This window comes from Falco naumanni, chromosome 11 (genome assembly GCF_017639655.2).
Source record: "Falco naumanni isolate bFalNau1 chromosome 11, bFalNau1.pat, whole genome shotgun sequence".
In the NCBI taxonomy this organism is placed as follows: domain Eukaryota; kingdom Metazoa; phylum Chordata; class Aves; order Falconiformes; family Falconidae; genus Falco; species Falco naumanni.
Window position 1 is genome coordinate 16886834 of NC_054064.1, and position 16341 is coordinate 16903174.

The following is a 16341-nucleotide window of genomic DNA, read 5'->3' on the forward strand; positions in this document are numbered from 1 at the left end:
AAGAATTGCTTTTTGTTTGTCAGAACCTTTGTTATTTCCATGCGTTTCTGACTATGTACTAAGGCAGAAAAGTGAAAACACACCAAAATTTTGTCATTGAATTTTTCTCCTCCTTACCAAAATCATGGTAGACTAGCAACAGTATCCTTCTTAATTACATGTCCTGTGTTGCCTCGCAGTAGGTACTGCTGCCATGAGCTGTGCAGAACAGGAAACCCCGAATGGTCTGCTCCTCTCCCCAGCCAAACAGTGTGGAAGGCACAAAAATAAATCAGCAGTAGGTTTATACAAATATAAAATGCTTTGATCAGTAATCTACTTTAGTCTTCCTACTGGCTAGCATGAAGGTCCAATGTACAAATCTTCCTTTCAATATATTGCTTCTCTCCCCAGCACCTTTCTTATGGGGGTCACGCTTATGCAAGAGAGGAAAGTTGCATAATCCAGGAAGTGCCTTGGACAGTCCAGCTCCACCTTGGTGGTGATTGTGGTGGAAATGTTTCTCCTTTACCATGAGGAGAAATGCTGCAGTCCCCTCAATGCCACTGACCTCTCATCACAAAGCAGCTGTGAGATTTCCTACCGTCTCATCTTGTCTTTTCCATCTCTTGGGACTTAAGACTGCTTGCCAAAATTGACCGATCCTGAGCAGGGACGTCTTACTCAAGTGCTCGCTTAGGAGTTCAAAGCTGTCTTTTCATGGTCATCTGCAGTAAAAGCTGCTCTTTGTATTAATGGTGGACGTTGTCCATTATTCCCTACGCCATTTGAATCACCAGTAATTTGGCCTCCCAGGTAGTCTTTTATGAAGGGTGTGTGGAAAGAAATTTAGTAGTTGTTACAGAGCCACCCATCCTAAATAAGTAGTAATGACTTATGTTTCCTTGTTGAGTGACAGGCATCGCTTCTTTCTGTAGCTTCTTACTTGGCTCAATCTTTGAGTATAATTTTTTGTTATATATGCTTCTCTCAGAAACCCTTTACGAGAAGGTTGTGTAGGTTGTAATGATTGCTCGATGTGGGACAGTGACCCTTTGCCCATGCATTTGTAGCTTTAGAAATGAGTGATGAAAATTATAGGAAGAAGTTATTACTGTCTGCTCAAGTGCTGCACAGTGACTCTTAAGATTTTCAGTTCAAGAGAAAATGGCTTCTCCTCTTGTTTTTACAGAACCCTGTTGTCATTCAAAAGTAAAAGGTTTGAGGATCCTGTCTGTTTTCTTCCTTCTTGTTCCAGTTGTCATTGTCACTAGCTGAAATAAAAAAATGTCCTTAAATTAACCTACTCCAAAAGAACTTTTGTGAAAGTCTGTCATCTGAGCATACTGAAATCTCTGCTTGGATATTTAGCCTCCTCTAAGACATGCTTTTCAGCATATAGAGTGATGAATTCTAGCAGGATCTGCAGTACCTGACAGCACAGAGATCCCTGGTGTTCCTCAAGTCTGGATTTTGCATTCTTTGCCTTTGTGTATAATGACTAGATTTGTGTCATTCCCTCATTCAAAAATCAATTAGAATAAATCTGCCCTTCTTCTAAGGAGTGTTAGATCCCATTGGTGTGGCTTGTATCCTCTGGTGTGGCGTATGGGAACCATGCTAATGTGCCGTGGAGCCCCCAGCACACAGATTCACACAATTTGCAGGAGCTGGTTGCACTTTTCAGCTGACAACACTGTAGAAATCTCCATGGAAATACAACAGAAAGTATATTAGCCTTTACTATTTGAATAAAATCCATCACAGTTATGAGTTGGTCTTGGGTTGTTGTATTATCCCCTTTAGTGTCTTAGTCCCATTTCTGCTACTTTCTTACAGCAGAACATATGTTACTCATTAGTAGCATGGATGATATGGGAAACAAGAATGTTGAAATTGTATTGAATATGTTCCAGATGTTAGTATCAAACCAGGTTGGGTCTGCGTTAAGATTTCCTTTAAAATACTCTTATTAATTGGAAGTGGAAAATAATTCAATACTAAACAATTCTCTAGGATTCTAAATTCACTAACTGTTTGCCGTTTTAAAATACATACGTAATAAGCGGTTCTTATAAAACTGCCTAACCTGCTTTCCATCCTCAAAAGGCTTTGCAGACATTAAGCACCTAAAATTTGATTGTGGTAAGACCCAGGATTTGTTAACAAGGTTAAATGGATGATGGATACATGCTCCAAAGTTAAACAAAAGTCCAACAATGCCTGTGCATGTGCATTTATGTTCTCAGCAGAGAAGGGACTAAAGGCTCGTAGCTGCACTAGGGTGTATAAACTGGAAGATACTTTTGACTCTTTTAAGTGCCAGTTTGATGGGGACGAGATGCAAGAGAGTATCTGTATCTGTTTGGAGCTGGAGCCGATGAGGCAGTCTTGTGTTAGTTGGGTGAACTGGCCCTTAAGCAGTGATGGTGGTGAATTTTGGCAGGGTGTGGGTGTTGCTGGTGCAGGTGAGGTTGGCAGGAACGGGCTGTGGGGCTGGAGCAGGAGGCTGGCAGAGCCCAGTCCTGGTCTTTGTGCAGGGCGGGACAGCAGGATGGTAAAGCTCAGGCAGGATGAGGCTGTGGTTTCATGTTGGCTTTCAAATACAAGCAGAGAATTGGATTAGTAGTGTCACAGAAAGGGCTTTCTGTTTGTTTTTTTGACAGTAGTAAATATGCATTTTGTAGGATTTAAATTACTTATGGGAAGTAACTAGCTTTCCAGTCAGAGGAAGGCGGCAGGAAAGGAGGAAGATAAGCAGGAGGGCTCTGTGAGGGCTCCAAGAAGAGCAAGAGCAGCTAATTTGGAAAGGAGAGAGCTCTTGCTGCTCCCACTGGAGTGACAGTGCCTTGGGGTTGCACCTACCTGTCTTCAACTGGGACAGGTCTGTAGGTGCCGTAGGAAGTGCTGGAAAGCAATGTTGTTACTGTTTGGTGAATAGCTTGGGCGCGTGCAGTGAAAGAATAGACTAAAATACAGCATAAAGGTAGAGAAGGTGGCAAAAAGAACTGTCTTGTGCCATGTACAGGCTGAGCATCAGTGGACTTCGTGATCTAGAAGTTTTCCTTTCGCTACCTCTAGGCATGCAGGGGTATGCTGGGCATGGCACTACACCCCATTTAGTGATGGGGCAAGTACACGAATTTCAGTGCATGAAGTTTGCGGTTTGTTACTGCCAGCACATTTAAGAGAAATAATGTTCATGAGAGTCTAGAGTTCCTAGGGAGGGTCATATGGGCTTGAGACATAGCTACACAGGCACCTATGTGAAACTCAGCAAAAAATGCAACACCTAGAGTAAGCCCTCTGGTATTTACCCCATCATCGTTCCTTCTGTGGGGGCAGCCTTACAGCGTATCTGGTCTGAGTGCAGCGGAGCCGCCTCCAGTAGGTAGCTCTGGTCTTGGGTTCAGATTTCATGGGCTGTATCTTGGTCGCTTGTGAGGCTGGTCTGAAAGCAGCTCTACCAAAGGGAGTAACTCCGCAAACCCATTGGTTTCCTATACTGAGTGGCCTAGAGCAACTCAGTGCACCCCTTCCTTCAAAACAGAGGTGACAGAAGCAGCGTGCTCTAGGCTGCTGGGGCATGAGCCAGCACACGCTGGGATGCCATGCAGCTGTACTGGTGTAAGTGTGGGCCTACACCAGTAAGCCCTGCTTAAGACTAGTGCAGCAGTGCAGACTGGCTTGCTACCAGGGAATTGGGATGTCTGCAGGAGATATCTCCCACGTCCCGCCGGGATGGAGCAGAGGCAGGGGGAGCATGCCTCGGTCTGTCCTCCGTTGTGCAGGTAAGCTCAGCTGTGCGTAGTGATCCAGGACGTGAACTTCTGCTCCCTTCAGGAGTATTTCCATTTTGCATGTTGAGCAGAACAAAGGGCCTTGAAAGAAGGGATTTCTCAACGCACACTTCAGGTGCTGGCAGGGAAGGCAGTTACAGACAGCCTGAACATACCAGTTGCTGTCATCTTCATGTGGATGTGTCCTTGTAGGAAGTGAGGGGGAAATCCAGGTGTCTTCTCTAATGTAGCAAGTTGTACAGAATAAAGACCAGATTAAGGCTGGAGGGGAGGATTGGTAGATGGACTGCATGGAAATAGGTGTTCACAAGGGAATCCATCTGCTGAGAGGGAGGTGTTAGCTCTTTCTCCTGAACCTTTGCTAAGGAAAGTGCACGATTTTGTTAGCAACTCCATTTCTGACTTGTTCCGAGTCTTGCACCTGGTTCTTCATGTGTGTGTTACGATAGAAGCATCTTAACAATGTCAGCTCCATTCTGGTCTGTAAGAAACAATTCCATGAACAAATGCTCCTTGGTTCTCTTTGTTCCCCAGCCCAAGAAATGCTTGTGGAGTTTAGAAATGCTTTTTGTGCCAGTTGTATAATGTGGTCTGCTGCAGGACTTACACATCAGTAGCTGGGCTAATTGGTTAGTACGTTCTCCGATCTGTCCTTACACACCAGGAGAATGAGGCCTCTCTGCTGGTTGTGTTATTGTTACAAATTCTAAGTATTTCTTCAACCATTACAAATGGTAACTTTGTCATAGTTTTCTTTTTATTATTATTAAATTGAGTATCATTGCTTGGACTGGTCCCATTTTGTATGCATATTCTTAAAAAGGAATGAAAAAACTCCAAATAAACCTTGAATCCTCCAAGGTGGTGAGCAGTGCTACTACCAAGCTCCTCACACAGAGCAGAAAGTTTGTTTATCCTCTGTATCCCAAGCACAGGCATGCATAACTTACGCCTTGAGAATTGCTTTTAACGATCGTTCCTGTTCTGTGGGAGCTGGTAGGATACGTGCTGTGCACCGGTGGGTTTCAGGAGCGGCCCCTTGGCAGAGCAAGGCACGTATGGCCACGGGCGCGGTGGAAATGACCCTGTGCTCAGGGGCTTTGCTTTTTCCAGATAAAGTCTGTTTTAAGATGGACTCTCTGACTTCTAAATGGCCAGCTGCTAACTGGATCTTGAGTGAACTGTCTTTTTAACCGGCAAAGTGTATGCCATTGCTAATATAATTAAACATACGTGTACACTGAAATCAGATGGTCTCTGATGCTACAATAGCTGGATGTCGACTTCACAAAACCAGACAGCTCTGCCATTTGATCAGTTGAGGATTGTCTTTCATTTTGAACTTTTTTGGAAAGAAGCATTTTACTTCAATTGCAGATGTACACTGTCGAGAAAAAAAAGAAAAATCACGCTTCTAGTGTATATTTCTCTTTCATGCCTTGCAGTTTCTGAACTGACTGATTCATGTGAGTCTAATTCTTATCTGAGCGGCTTTGGTGTAAATTAGGGGTTAAGTCAATCACGTTCTCCTGTGACCTTCTGAATCAAAAACATACTGTATCTGTTACTGTCAGGGGTGGGATTGAGCCATTTTGGAAAAGCAGGGCTGCTTTTCATAAATATTTGTCTTGCTTTAGTTTCCTGAGATATAGTTCAAATGTAAACTGCTCCGTATGTTTCAGCTTTTGTGCTATCTTGCTATATCATCACAGTGTCTCACATACTATATAAGAGTATGGCACTACATCATGCTGTGGTGATTATTTGAAAGGGCGTACACTCTGTTTTGGACTAGATATCTATTATCAGTGTAGATAATTGCTGTCAGACACAAAGTAGACTCAGTAAACAAACATTTCATTTTATCATGTGACAGATGCCTGCTGTTTTGTACAATGTATTTGAAGGATGTTCACTATAAATCAGTACTGCTTCAAAAGCAACAAATCCAACTCGCCCAAATCCTTCCTGATGTAATTAGCTTTATACTAGAGATTAACTTTTCATTGTTATATATACATGATTGCATTTTTCAATGTTTGGAGATAACAATGTTTGACATAAACAAATAATTCATGTCTAAGATGAACCAATTCCTCCTACCACTATCACTGCTTTGTTTTTTTTCTTTTAGCCTTTTTGGGGGGTGTGGGTTTTTTTCCTTTTTTTTCCTTGGTTTCATTCCTGGTAAAGACAAAACTACCTTCAGTTTTGGCATTCATACTTCAAATTTAGACTTTCAGAGAGAAATGTACCAATGAGTTAGCATATTCATGAGAACTTCAAAGGGCAGCAGAAATAAATGTCTTCATTTGTGGATCATGAACATAAAATAAAGCCTCTGCCTGTGTGTTCCCGTGGGTTTTGTGACCAAAAGGATGATCGTTATTTGGCAGGTGGAGTCTGTGTATTGCTTTTTTCTCCAAATGATGTGCATCTGTGTCTTCTCCGCAGGTCCTGTGCCAAGGAGTGAGTGTGTCTTATCGCCCGTGAACAATTCGCACCCAGTCCATGCCTTACTGGAGAGTTTCACAGTCTTGTCTGGCTGTGCGAGCCGCGGCACGACGGGCCTGCCGCAGGAGGTGCACGTCCTCAATCTCAGAAATCCTGAAGAGGGTCTTGGCCATCACGAGAGAGAGGTAAAGGGGCAGTTACTTTTCATCCCAGTCCCTGGCTACAAGTGTGTCTGCAAATGGGATTTATTCTACAGGAGTTTCCTGAAGAAAGTTATTTCTAAATTGTGGCCAGAAAGACTACAAAGGAGCACGTGCAGTTTGCGTGGATACTGTCCACCTATGCTTTGCGTGTCTTATGAGTAAACTGCTTCCACACCCAACTGCTCTCTCCATCACCTTTCACAACCACAAAGTACACTTGAAAAAGGTAGCGGGGTGGGCAAAGGAAATAAGAAACAGATCTTGATCTACAAGAGGCCTTTACAAAATTGGCTGTCTTCAAAAGCAGATCATTTACCTAAATGTGTTGTAAATTAACATGAATACCTTTGGATCCCTGCCATGACCGCTATAAACAAATATTTAAGTTCAGATTCTTTTACCTCTGTAATGCTTCACTGAGGGGGGACTGCTGTATAGAAAGCAAGTGTTGCTGACTATGGTAGTACTTAAGTACAGTCCAGTTACTTACTTATGTACATTGCACTTGGAGCGACTGGCAAGAACTTTAGCTTCTCTGGAAGCAGCAGCACAAGAAGAAAATTTTTGATGTTAAGTTGTGCAGTACTGTTGTTTACTCTCGAAACACATCAAAACAGTGTGCCGAAGTGAAAAGAAAACACTGCAGACCATGACAGATGAGCTTCTTAGTTCATGTTCTTACAGTATTACACACACAAATCCTTAGTACTGCGTCCTGTGAGAGCACCGTGCATGTACGCAATTAGCAGAATTTGTAATGAGAGAACAAAGATGACAATCTAGAAGGAAAAGCTTAGAAAAAGAGGGTCTAAATCTGTGCTGGAAGAACTTCTAATGGAGTCTTTTATAGCGATTTAAATAAGGGCAAATACTTTTGGCCATAATCTAAGTCTTTCCACTGGCTTCAATAGCAGCCTTGTTGGGTTTGTGGTGTGTTCAGCTCAATGTGTGTTGCATGCATCCATGAAACTTCAGCTATTGTGTTCATTTTCAGTATATACGCTGTCTGAAATGTCTAGTGTCTGATGAAAAAGTTATTTCCTATTTTTTCAGTAAAAATCTCATTGGCTGCCCTTAATCAAAAATGTCAGGGCTTCTTCAGTTCAACTGTCACAAAACAAATAGAAAAATGACACTTTTTTTTTGTGTGTGTGTATGTGTGGCTGGGAATGAGGAACAGAGATTTTTACATTTGTTTTGGTTTGGGGTTTTTTTTTGTTGTTTTTAAAGCCTTTCTTAGTTTGCCAGGCACTGGGTTATCAGCCTGAGGAGTGCACTCTGAATGCCTGAAAAAGGTGTAGGTACAATCAGTTCTCTGGGCATGAAAAGCAAATTGTAGTTGGAAGCTCTAGTTGTCTTTTTAATTTTTTTTTAACAATTTCTTATGAAAAACTAAACAGCCTTATGTGATTCTGCTGTGTATTTGTCAGTGCCTCTCTCATCATCCAGGAACCTTTAAATCCGTTGACAAGTGATATACGTGTTTGATATGAGGGGTAGGTCTCATAAGGTAATCACGAATTTTGTTGAAAATGGGCAAAAGAGTGTCCTTGCTGTGGGGATATGGTACAGTGGGAACTTGTAACTTCCTAGTTTCTAAAGGTTGCCTGGGGATGGGATGAAGCAGGCTACAGCTGGAGCTTGTATTTCCCGAGAGACCAGAATGAATCAACTGCAAAGCGCACATTTGCATAAAACCAAATTTTCCTCTGGTTCGACGCTCCTAGCACTACTTGTGTAACAGTGCAGTTTCTGCAGTTGTGTGTGCACACAACATGAGCAAGTCACACATGCACGAGGTTGCAGGCTGTGCCACTGCTGTCTAATCATCTTGACAGAACGATAGAAGATTTAAAAATTCAGCTTGAACAAAGATAGTTGCTGGCTGGCAGAAAGAGGCTGTGTGTGCCTCCTCTAATTTGCTTATGGTAAGAAAGCAGTTTGCCCCAAGCTGTCTTTTCTGTGTGCTTCTGTGGTATACCGAAGTGTAGGGCACAGAATGTATTTCACAATTTGTAGCCCTTAGCGTCCTTCTCCAAACTCCCAACCAGTTTCCAGTCACAGCCCTTGGAAATGGCTGCTCTAAAAATGCACAGGAAGCTGGAGCAAGGCTTGCTGGCGACAATGCCGAGCAAAAGAGAGTAAACAACTCGCAAAGATCAGATTTTACTTATAGGATCAGATTCTGAAAACAAAGCAGAGCAAATGTTATCTTTTCCATTATTGTAAAACCAACTCCAAGTGGCCTTTTGTCTTAAAGTAGAATGTACCCATCACCTCAAGTTACATTAGTTTGATTTACCAGCTGAGGTATTTCCTGTTGCCTGCAAATGCTGATAGCAAAGGTAGAGAGATCTGTTTGTCAAACAGCATTTCCAGTATACTCCAGAATAAAAACAGTATTTTTGTTTGACAGTATGTTAGATTCAGCAGCATTGAAAGCATGTTTAAAATAAATCATGTGTTCATTTAGACGTTGGCTGAAGTTCTGATAATGCGGAATGCAAGATCTGAAAATCTTTAAGTGAAGGCTTGCGTTGGGGGGAGGAGGTTGGGTTTTGTTTTGTTTTTGACCTGCCCTGTGCTAGATGCTGCTAAATTACACATTCCTTACTTGCTGGAAGGAGTGTAAACTTCCCCTAGCAAATTCCTTGGAGAGCTCATGCATTAAACATACTTGTGCAGTTATCCTGTTTTCATAAATATGCAACATACATGTATGCATTAATTTAACTTATTTTGACACTTGTGTAGAATATACAGACAACAAGTGTTCACAAATTTAAACAGGGGGGTGACTGATGCAGGGGGAGGGCATTGCAGGGGCATGTGTTCCCCCTGTAATATATGCAGGCTTTTCTGTAAAGATTTGTAAGGTTTGGGTGCTTTTTCTTCCCTATAAACCGGGGGAGGGTGGGAAGCGGACCAGTAGAAATACATGGGGTTAGGTATTCTGAACAAATTCTGCAAAACTAAATCAGTAATTTAGCACTTTCATGTTAAGGCTGAAATCTGGTAAATACCAGGTCGTATCATGAAATGTTGTGATCTGTGATCTTCAAGGAACTGGTTTGTATTTTACTTTGTTAATCCCTGATGGGGTGATGCTCATTTGTGGAGACTGTGAAGACACTTTCTTCAAGTAAGAGCCCCAATAAGTTCCAATCTTTTTCAAGTATTTCTTAAAGTGTCTTTTATCGCAATTCGTATTGGCCATGCTTTATCATAGGAAATAGAATACGGGTGCATGTAATAGCCACAAGTGTTTATATTGAACTTGGCATGAAAAAGGCAAGCCTTTTTTGTTTGTTTTATTTGATCAAATATTCCTGGGGAAGTGAGTGCATGTGTGCATTTCTGTACTGATCTGGGTCTCAGCTGAAAGCCAGGGACTGCTGAACTCTTAGACTAATTTTTTCTTCAGCTTTGGGTATCTTCACTGCTTCAGTTTCCCAGTTTTTAGAAAGGAGATAGTTGTTTTCTCGTGGAGCTGCATGTTCTATTATGAGAAAGAATTGTTGTTTGTGGAGACTTTTGGAAACTCCAGAGATTTGCACTGCAAAAATGTGTACAGAAAATGTAAAAATTATTTTAAGATGAAAGTCACTCCTTAGATTGGATATATTATCAAGTCCTAAATTAATGGAGGATTCTTTTATTATACCTGTCAGCTGAATTTCCCTGAGCTGCTTTAGGCATGCAGCCACAATTGAAACAGCTAAAGGGGGAGCAGGGGCATAGAAAATTAATCTCATGTGAATACTTAGGATTGAATACATATGAATAAATGAAATCAGAGTTTCTGGCAATGGATTCACTATTGTTTTCATTGACATCCTCATCCTCAATAGCTTTAAGATGTTAGGCCTGATACAGATGTTGAACATGTGTTACGTGAAATGAAAGCAGGAAAATCAAGGACTCATCTTTATTTTTATAATTTTTAGTAATGCCACTGAGGCTGTAATAATTTAACAGTTTTTCCCCACTGTTTAATCAATGTTACTTGGCAACAATTTCATAATAAAAATTGTTTTCCTTTGAGAGCAATCCCAATATTAAAATGCCTGTTACTTCCTGTGGAGCAAGCTAATTACAATAGGTACTTACTAGTGATGTACAGGTTCCAGAGCCAACCCACTGAAAAGTCCTAAAATGATGGGTAAAATTATTGTAAGTCCAATGTTGCACTTTCTGAAGAGATCCTCTAAGTTGTGAAAATGGGACAGGACAAGACCCTGAAACAGTCACCTGATCATGTATTTTTATATCCTGACCTTTGCATTGCATCCTGAATTCAGGATAATTCTTCTGTGTCACAATGTTGTTGTATTTTAGGACTCCGAAGATCTGGACAATGAGGGTAATGAAAGCCTATTTTCCTACGTATTTGCTGTATTTCCCAGTGTGTTTGTTTTAACTGTTTTCAGAAGTTTATCACCACAACAGCCTTACCCAAGGCTATGTCAGGGAAAAATGTTTTGTTTCATGCTCAGGCATCCAGAGATCTGGGGACAGCCTTGAGATTCAGCTGTGATAAAGGGGCCACTTTCTGGTCATAGTTTAAACATGCTGACCTGCTGCACTAGAGCCATGGTCGGAGGGAGCCTGTAGGTCTTGTGCCGACAGCAGGCAGGAAGGGAATTCAAGGTTATTTGACGGCTGGAGTTACTGAGATTGCTGTTGCCTAGTTGTTCGTTTGATTCCGTTTTGTTTATTTCTTCTAACAGTGCATTTGTTAAAACAGATTTCCATTTAGTACCAATCAAATGCCCACCTAGGCTGTTTTCTGAGACTTCAGGATCTCACATATAGTAGAAATAAGGTCAGCTTCTCTTTTTACTGGGGCTTTTTAATGCTGAGCTCTCAGTGTCAGCTTGACCAAGCTGCTCTAAAACTGACAAAACAGGCGAGCTTGACGTGAATTTTTTAAGCACCCTGCAGCTTGGTCTGAATAATCCAAACTAAAATAATTGGATCATTATCCTATGCAGTCCTAAACTGATACTAAAATAAGAGGCTCAAGAATAGTTTGTTAGTTCTGTGAGATGAAACTTTTGAGTAAGACCACAGACTTCACTAGCATTGATACTGGATCTGTGCACTGCCAGATCACTTAGCTGTACAAATTTGGTGTTTCTGGTGAGCTGACCAGAGTGTGCGGTGTAGGGTTAGCCTGGGAAACACAGGACATGTTGCTTGGTTTGCCAGGCTGCATTGCATCTGCCCTCTGCTCGTTTGCTGTGGTACGGTGGGAAGCCTGTGCCGCTGCATGTGGGTACGTTTGGTGCTTCTGGTGGGCCAAAGGCCTTTGTTTTGAAGAAAAATAGTTGCTGCTTCAGAAGAAGCTCTCAAACATAAAGCACTGTGCCTCTGCCAAGGTACAGACCAGATCTGAACCCTGCAAGGGTATTTAACTGTTCTTGCCTCTCGATTTTCTGACCACCTTTGCTTGGCAGCAGTGATAGTTACCCAACTGTAGCAGCAGACTTACAAGTGACAATGCAAACACGTGCAGGGTTTTTGAAGCAGGAGTGGAATGAACTGCCTGGAGTGATGTGGCTTGGGAGGGGAGTGGTGCAGGTGGCTGTGCTGCTGCCCAGTCTGTCTGGGGATGAAGGAGAGGAGATGGAAGTAGTGAAGATGCTTTGTCTTTTGGGTGCTGGAGAAGTCTGAGGTGAGACTTCAGACAAGAGGACTGGTAATTTTGTGGCAAAGAGGCAAAGAATTTTTTTTCCAAATGTGAGAAGGTAAACCCTCAGAAGAAGGCTGCAGTGTGGGAGAGGTTTGGTGAAAGTCTGGGCTGATCTAATCCAGCTTCATGAGTCATCTAGGAAGAGAGTGTTTTTCAGGAAGGATTGTCACTTGGAGTCTGACACCCGCAGTCATGTAGCCAGCCAGTTCAGTATTGGGTGTTGACAATCTCCAGAGTAGTCTGGGAAGTGATTTTTGCCATTTGGGAAGTTCTTGCCCCATGCTTCCTGTGCTTGGCTTTGCGGTTTGGCTGTGCCACGTGCGCTAGGCTTTGCTCACACCAGCTTCCGCAGCTGTCAGGGTTTCAGCGGGGCTGTAGATCTTTCTTGGTCCTACATTACCAAGAAGCTGCATTTACTTTTGTACTGCATGTTTTTGTGGGCCCACTGTGGACATTTTAAGATACCGTCTCTGGGGCTGGTTGGGTGTATAATATTCAAATTTTCTGTGATGCTTGGTTGGCTTTAACCTCATACGTGCCATACATACACGCTTCTGTTACTCTGAGCCCATCAAGATCAATTTGATTGCTTTTACCCTGTTACTGCTTGTTCCTTGATGATCTGTGGCTCACAAAGTTATGCAGAGGCAGTGTTATCGGTCCAGCTGGGATCTGCAGAGTGGCGATGGAAAATTAATTGGCCACCTGCAAACCTCTCTGTCAAGCTTGAGGTTGACTGCTGCTTTTTATCACAGTCTTCTTTCAAGGTGTTTTGCGTACCACTTGTAAGAGTGAGGGAAGGGGCCCACATCAGATGACCAAGAATGGGAAGCCCAGATGAATTACTGCTTCCACCAGCACTCTGTGCCAGTGAGGTCTCGGAGTCAAGTTGTGGGCGACGCTGTGGCAGACGTACTCCAGGAACACCCTGTATTTGTTGCTTGGAAAGCAGTAGTGCCTCATCACATGCATCTCTTGATCCTGGGTATTTCCCAAAGCTTGCCCACTGCCTGTGTGGTATCTCAGCTGCCTCACCAGGGTGGTTTCACAGGCTGTTGTTAGTCCCTTTCCCCACAGACTTGCCCAAGAGCCTTTTCTGGGCTTCTGGAGTACTGGACTGAATTGGAAGTGAAGCACGTGATAGACCTTATAAAGCCTTGAAGATACTGGCAGCGTGCTCTGCAGAAATTGCAATTGTTCAGTGTCTTTCTCAGATGCCACCATGTCTGCTGAAAGCTGCAACTCATGTGCAGCTAATACACTAAAATGACACTGTCTTAATTGCCTCCATTGATGAACACCTCCTTGCCATGTCTTTAAAAAACAAACAAACCAACAGCCACCTCAGCCTCCATCTCTAAAAGAGCCCTCACAGCCCTCTTCCCCCTCCTTTCTTCATTAGCACTTTGAAGCATCTGTGCTAACATAAGCTTACGTAAAACCCAGCCTTTTTTAATGTGACTTTTTCATCTTGTTTGCACTGGACTGCAGTCTTTGTGGGTTGTTTTTAGCCAGCTCAGGATTTGTTGGTCATTGGCTTTGGCAGTGGTTCCAAGTTCTGCCCACCAGAACTGCCAGAGGAAGTCCTGTGTCAGCCAGAGGAGCCGGCCTGTGCAGAGCCTGCTGTCCTGCAGGAGCGTGGCTTGGTGCCTGGCAGCCCTTAAAGAGGCAGCAGTGACTTGTCGTGACTTGGAAAGTGCTGTGCAAACCCTCGGTATTTTCTGTTTGTAGAAACAGGACTATTTGTGCGCAGAAAGTGAGACCTGCTCTCGGTTTGAGCGCTGCATGGAACAGTATCTGAAGCCATGCCAAGGTCCACCACAGAAGGCTAAAGGGTTCAAAAGGAAAAAATGTCAGAATGATCCTGATGGCTCAAATTTTTCAGTTTTGCTGACTGCTATATAAAATGACCTCTTGGAAGCTAAAAATTGGACTCTTGTTTTCCTCTGCTGCAAATACCTGCAGGTACTGATATGCTGGTGCAGGACTGTGGGGAAATGGGGTGGTTGCAGCTATTGTCTCTACTAGGTGGACCCTTCTTCATCCCTCCCTGTTGCTCACATGTGTGTAAGCACACTGTGCACATGCGCTTACACGTTCTTTCAGGCAGATGCATGTGTTTTGATTTTGATATAAACTGTGATTCACGTTCTCAGTCTCCAGTTCCCTCCTCGGAGCTTCTATCTGACGTGTCGTGGAGTATTTATTAATTACTCCTTTTTTTATTGTTACTTTCCCCAAGAAAAGATAATTAAGGAAGTGATGACATTTCCAGGAGTCTGCTTGTATCACAAACTTGATGGACATGTTCCAGTGTAGCTTTGGGCTGGTACACGTGTGTGTCTGTGATATTGGAGCAACGCTTGTCATGAGTGGTTGTGTTTATGTTGTTCTCTGGAGTGTCTGTTTGAACCAAAAGCTGGAATTAGTGAAGTCATTCTCCTCTGACCTCTCAGCATCAGGGAAAATTTCCAACATAGCTTGTGCGGCGCTTGCTGTGCCTGACAGCCATGCTCCTGTATCTGCTGAAAAAGTAAAACCTTGCAGTGGCAAGATAGGAGAAGAGGAACAAATGTTTTAACTGTGTGTGGTTTTTTTAAATGTAGATCATATGTTTGATAACACTTATACTCAAGTTTGTGTTTTGCTAGAAGAGTCTCTTATTTTCTCTGGGAAACATAAACAGAGTGCTTCCACAGTAGTAAGACTTGTTATTTGAAGAAGATGCGAAAATAGCACCACCGTGAGGTACAAATATCTGAAACTTAAATTACTCAAAAAAGTTTGAAGGCATTATAGGTAATCTTTAGGTGATAGTGTCTCTCTAACGATTGTCATGGCAACTTATAATACAGAAATATTTTTGTTATGATCGGAGCTCATGCCACATGTGATGAACGTGGTGGTAGCAGTAGTTAGTGTTTCTAGATGACACGTAATTGGTGACGAGCCAAATCTCATTAGTGAGGGAGAAACATTAAAATCTGTCACCTTTCCAGAGATAACCAGCATTCTCTAACCCTGAAGACGGGTTGAAGTTTGGCTCACTCTTCTGTCATCACCCAAGGAAGCAGAGTCTTCATTTCTTCTGCACGGATATGATCTACTAGTGCGTGTGAGAATAAGTTTTGAGGCCTGTTGAGGAATGTGACTCTGTCTGACATTAGTTTTGCAGACAAGCACAGTGGCACCTGCTCTGGGAGTATCTCTTCAGAATAGATCATTGGAACATGCCTTCTTTCCTCCAGTAATTGGGTTTCAAGTGATACTTGCAACAAGGTAAATCAGACACTGAAAACGTACCCAAAGCTACATGGAAAAATACTGCAAGCAAGGAGCAGCAGTCTGTGCTTACACTGTTAGCTGGAAAGCAAGCCAGTACTTTCTTCCGTAAATCTGTTTTCAAGCAAGTGCAAATAAAGAAGTGCATGAAATGGCATCATTGTGCAAGAAAATACTTGCATGACAGCCACAGTAATGTCTTCTGGAGGATTTTGTCAGTTTTCATGGCTTTGATTCTGCAAGTATATACAGATGTGAGTAATCTTATTTGTATGGATAGGCCTGACTAAATAGAAAATTTGGTTCCTTAGGGTTTTGGTGTTTTTTTGTTTTCTTCCCTGTAGTCAGTATCATAAATTTATTTGTTGAACTATTCCCAACATACTTTTTTATTTGTACAGAAAATAGAAGTTCTGAATTATTTTTTTTTTACATCTGAAAATAGAAAAAAATTGTGAAGAATGAGGAGCTGCCCCAGGCGAGTAGAGAAGCAATGTATTCGTTTTAGTTACTTTAAGTCCTCTGAAAGCAGTTTCCTTTGCATTTAATTTCTAATACCATTTGTGAGCATATGTGTTACAGATGCACACTTGCACCAACTCCTACTCAGGCTGGTGAGTTACTGACAAGAAAGTAAACAAAACTGTTTCCTAAATCTGGTGCTGCTGCTTAGGTTTTCAGTTTTTTATGACTCATGCACACACGCTGTTCTTTACCCTGGCTTGGAAAGCAAGAATTTAGTTTTACATCTCCAATAAAAATGTGAACTCCACATTTTACACTTCCCTATGTGACTGTGCCTCTCTAACAGACACCTGTAGAATGATGTTTCTTTTTTCCAGTCATCTGGATCTATGTGTGGTCTGGCTGCGAAACCTCTGAGGAGCAAATTGTTTTGTACGGGGGAACTTTCAAATGGCATAACCCT

General features: G+C 42.4%; 1 protein-coding gene across 3 annotated transcripts in view; it reads left to right on the forward strand.

Annotated features, from left to right (window-relative positions):
* TGFBR3 (transforming growth factor beta receptor 3) overlaps positions 1-16341 on the forward strand; it is a 121379-nt gene that overhangs the window by 43052 nt on the left and 61986 nt on the right. For all 3 annotated transcript variants that reach the window (XM_040610170.1, XM_040610172.1, XM_040610171.1), the window contains exon 3: positions 6234-6418. In XM_040610170.1, the coding sequence (XP_040466104.1) occupies positions 6234-6418 (185 nt within the window). The remainder of the gene's footprint in view (positions 1-6233; positions 6419-16341) is intronic.